We start from the raw sequence: 1,807 nt of genomic DNA, 5'->3' as shown, positions 1-1,807 counted from the left end.
GCGACGTGGTGGGGAGGGGTTCGGCGGCGGGGAGCGGGGCGGGCGTGCGGAGCCCGCTGCCGGCTCTGACCGCCTGTTCTCCCGCAGCGGTTCCGCTTCTGCGGGGACCTGGACTGCCCCGACTGGGTGCTGGCCGAGATCAGCACGCTGGCCAAAATAGTTAAGTGTCCCCGCGTCCCCCGTGTCCCCTGCCTGCTCCCCGCCTGCTGCGGGCCCGCCGCTCACCCCCCCTTCTCCCCCGCAGTCCTCGGTGAAGCTGAAGCTGATCTGCGCCCAGGTGCTGCGGGACCTGCTGGGGGAGCCCATCGAGGTAAGCGTGGGGCACCGCAGTGGAGGCCAACGCTACAGTGGCATAATCAGCAACGTTAATTAATCTCGTGTTCTTCGTGTAAGTCTCAGCGTTAAGAACGCTACCGGCCTCTACTAGTAGTACTAATATGCATAGTAAGTGTTATTAATGTTTAGGTAGGAATTGTTGGTGTTAACACTGGTAGTGAGTGTGTTAGCTGGTGCTCACCGTGATGCTCTGCTCTCTCACAGTATGACAAGATCCTGAAGCTGACCTCAGATGCAAAGTTAGGTGAGCACTGCTGTCCTTACCAGGATCCCCCGATGGAGCCATGCTGCAGGGATGGGCATCAGTGGATCTGGGGATGCCTTCCCAAGGTGACAGAGCTCGCCCTCCCTCCTGTCTGCAGAGTCAGGGGATGTGAAGGCAACAATTGCTGTCCTCGGCTTCATCCTCTCCAGTGCAGCCAAGCACAATGTAGACAGTGAGTCTCTGTCAAGCGAGCTGCAGCAGCTGGGACTGCCCAAAGGTAGGGGAAACCCTGAGCCAGACTTGGTGGGATGCTGCTGGCAGTTCCCACCCAGATGGAGGGCAGGCTGGCTGCTGTGCTGTCCTCCATCACCTCCCTTCTGTGCCGTGGGTCCCTGGGGTGCTTTGGTGGGGTTTGGCAGCTGCAGGTCTGGTGTGAGCAGAGGGGCTCTTCCCTTGTGTCCCCTGACGAGCAGAGCATGCCAGCGGGTTGTGCCGTTCCTATGAGGAGAAGCAGAGCCCCCTCCAGGACAGGCTCAGGGCCTGCAGCCTGCGATGTGAGTGGGGTACTGGGAATGTGAGTGGGGCTCACTGGGGCTGTGGGGGTCACCCTGCTGGAGAGAGCCGGGGCGCTGACACCATGCCACTGCCCACCCTAGTGAGCCAGCTGGGCTCGGTGCGCTGGCGGGTGGATTACACCCTCAGCTCCAGCGAGCTGCAGGAGGTCAATGAGCCCGTGGTGCACCTCACCTTCAACGTGCGCGACAGAGAGTGTGAGAAGATGACGGCTGTCCCTGTGACGCTCTCGGCCAACAAGTTCTGGGTGCTGCTGGCAGGTGCAGCCCCAGGAGGGTGGCAGCGGGGACCTCCGTGGGGGATTCTGCGGGGGGAATTGCTGTGGGAGGCACGCTGGGAATGGGATGCTGGAAGGGATGCTGCAATACCAGCATCTCCCACACATCTCCACATCTCTCTGCAGAGCTGAAGCAGGCCCAGGCCCTGATGAACACCCTTCTCTGAGGAGCCAGGAAAGGAGCCCGGCCATGGCGGGAGGCTGCGACACTGAGCTGGGGGTCCAGATTGGTGCTCCTGGCTGGGGAGGAGGACGTTTCCCTTCCCTCCGGGCTCCCGGGGCTCCTCGGGGCAGCTGCAATAAAGTCTCGGTGACAAAGCTGAGCCGTGTCCCTCTGTGTCGCCCTGCGTTGTGCAACCTCCACCCGCGGCGGGACCGCCCCGGCAGGGCACCGACCTCCGGGATCAGCGCGCGGC

At 62.5% G+C, this 1,807-nt stretch overlaps 2 protein-coding genes across 2 annotated transcripts in view; both read left to right on the top strand.

The window, feature by feature from the left end:
• Positions 1 to 1,714, top strand: part of COMMD4 (COMM domain containing 4) — a 4,587-nt gene extending 2,873 nt beyond the window's left edge. Inside the window, exons 2-8 of the mRNA XM_031055924.1 lie at positions 88 to 159; positions 245 to 310; positions 541 to 580; positions 699 to 818; positions 1,015 to 1,095; positions 1,198 to 1,374; positions 1,518 to 1,714. Of these exons, the coding sequence (XP_030911784.1) occupies positions 88 to 159; positions 245 to 310; positions 541 to 580; positions 699 to 818; positions 1,015 to 1,095; positions 1,198 to 1,374; positions 1,518 to 1,558 (597 nt within the window). The 3' untranslated portion in view covers positions 1,559 to 1,714. The remainder of the gene's footprint in view (positions 1 to 87; positions 160 to 244; positions 311 to 540; positions 581 to 698; positions 819 to 1,014; positions 1,096 to 1,197; positions 1,375 to 1,517) is intronic.
• The window catches only part of NEIL1 (nei like DNA glycosylase 1), a 4,137-nt gene continuing 3,911 nt past the window's right edge, over positions 1,582 to 1,807 (top strand). Inside the window, exon 1 of the mRNA XM_031055923.1 lies at positions 1,582 to 1,621. Within this exon, the coding sequence (XP_030911783.1) occupies positions 1,582 to 1,621 (40 nt within the window). The remainder of the gene's footprint in view (positions 1,622 to 1,807) is intronic.

Source organism: Geospiza fortis, unplaced genomic scaffold, assembly GCF_000277835.1.
Source record: "Geospiza fortis unplaced genomic scaffold, GeoFor_1.0 scaffold171, whole genome shotgun sequence".
NCBI lineage: Eukaryota > Metazoa > Chordata > Aves > Passeriformes > Thraupidae > Geospiza > Geospiza fortis.
This window is presented reverse-complemented; position numbering and strand designations above follow the sequence as displayed.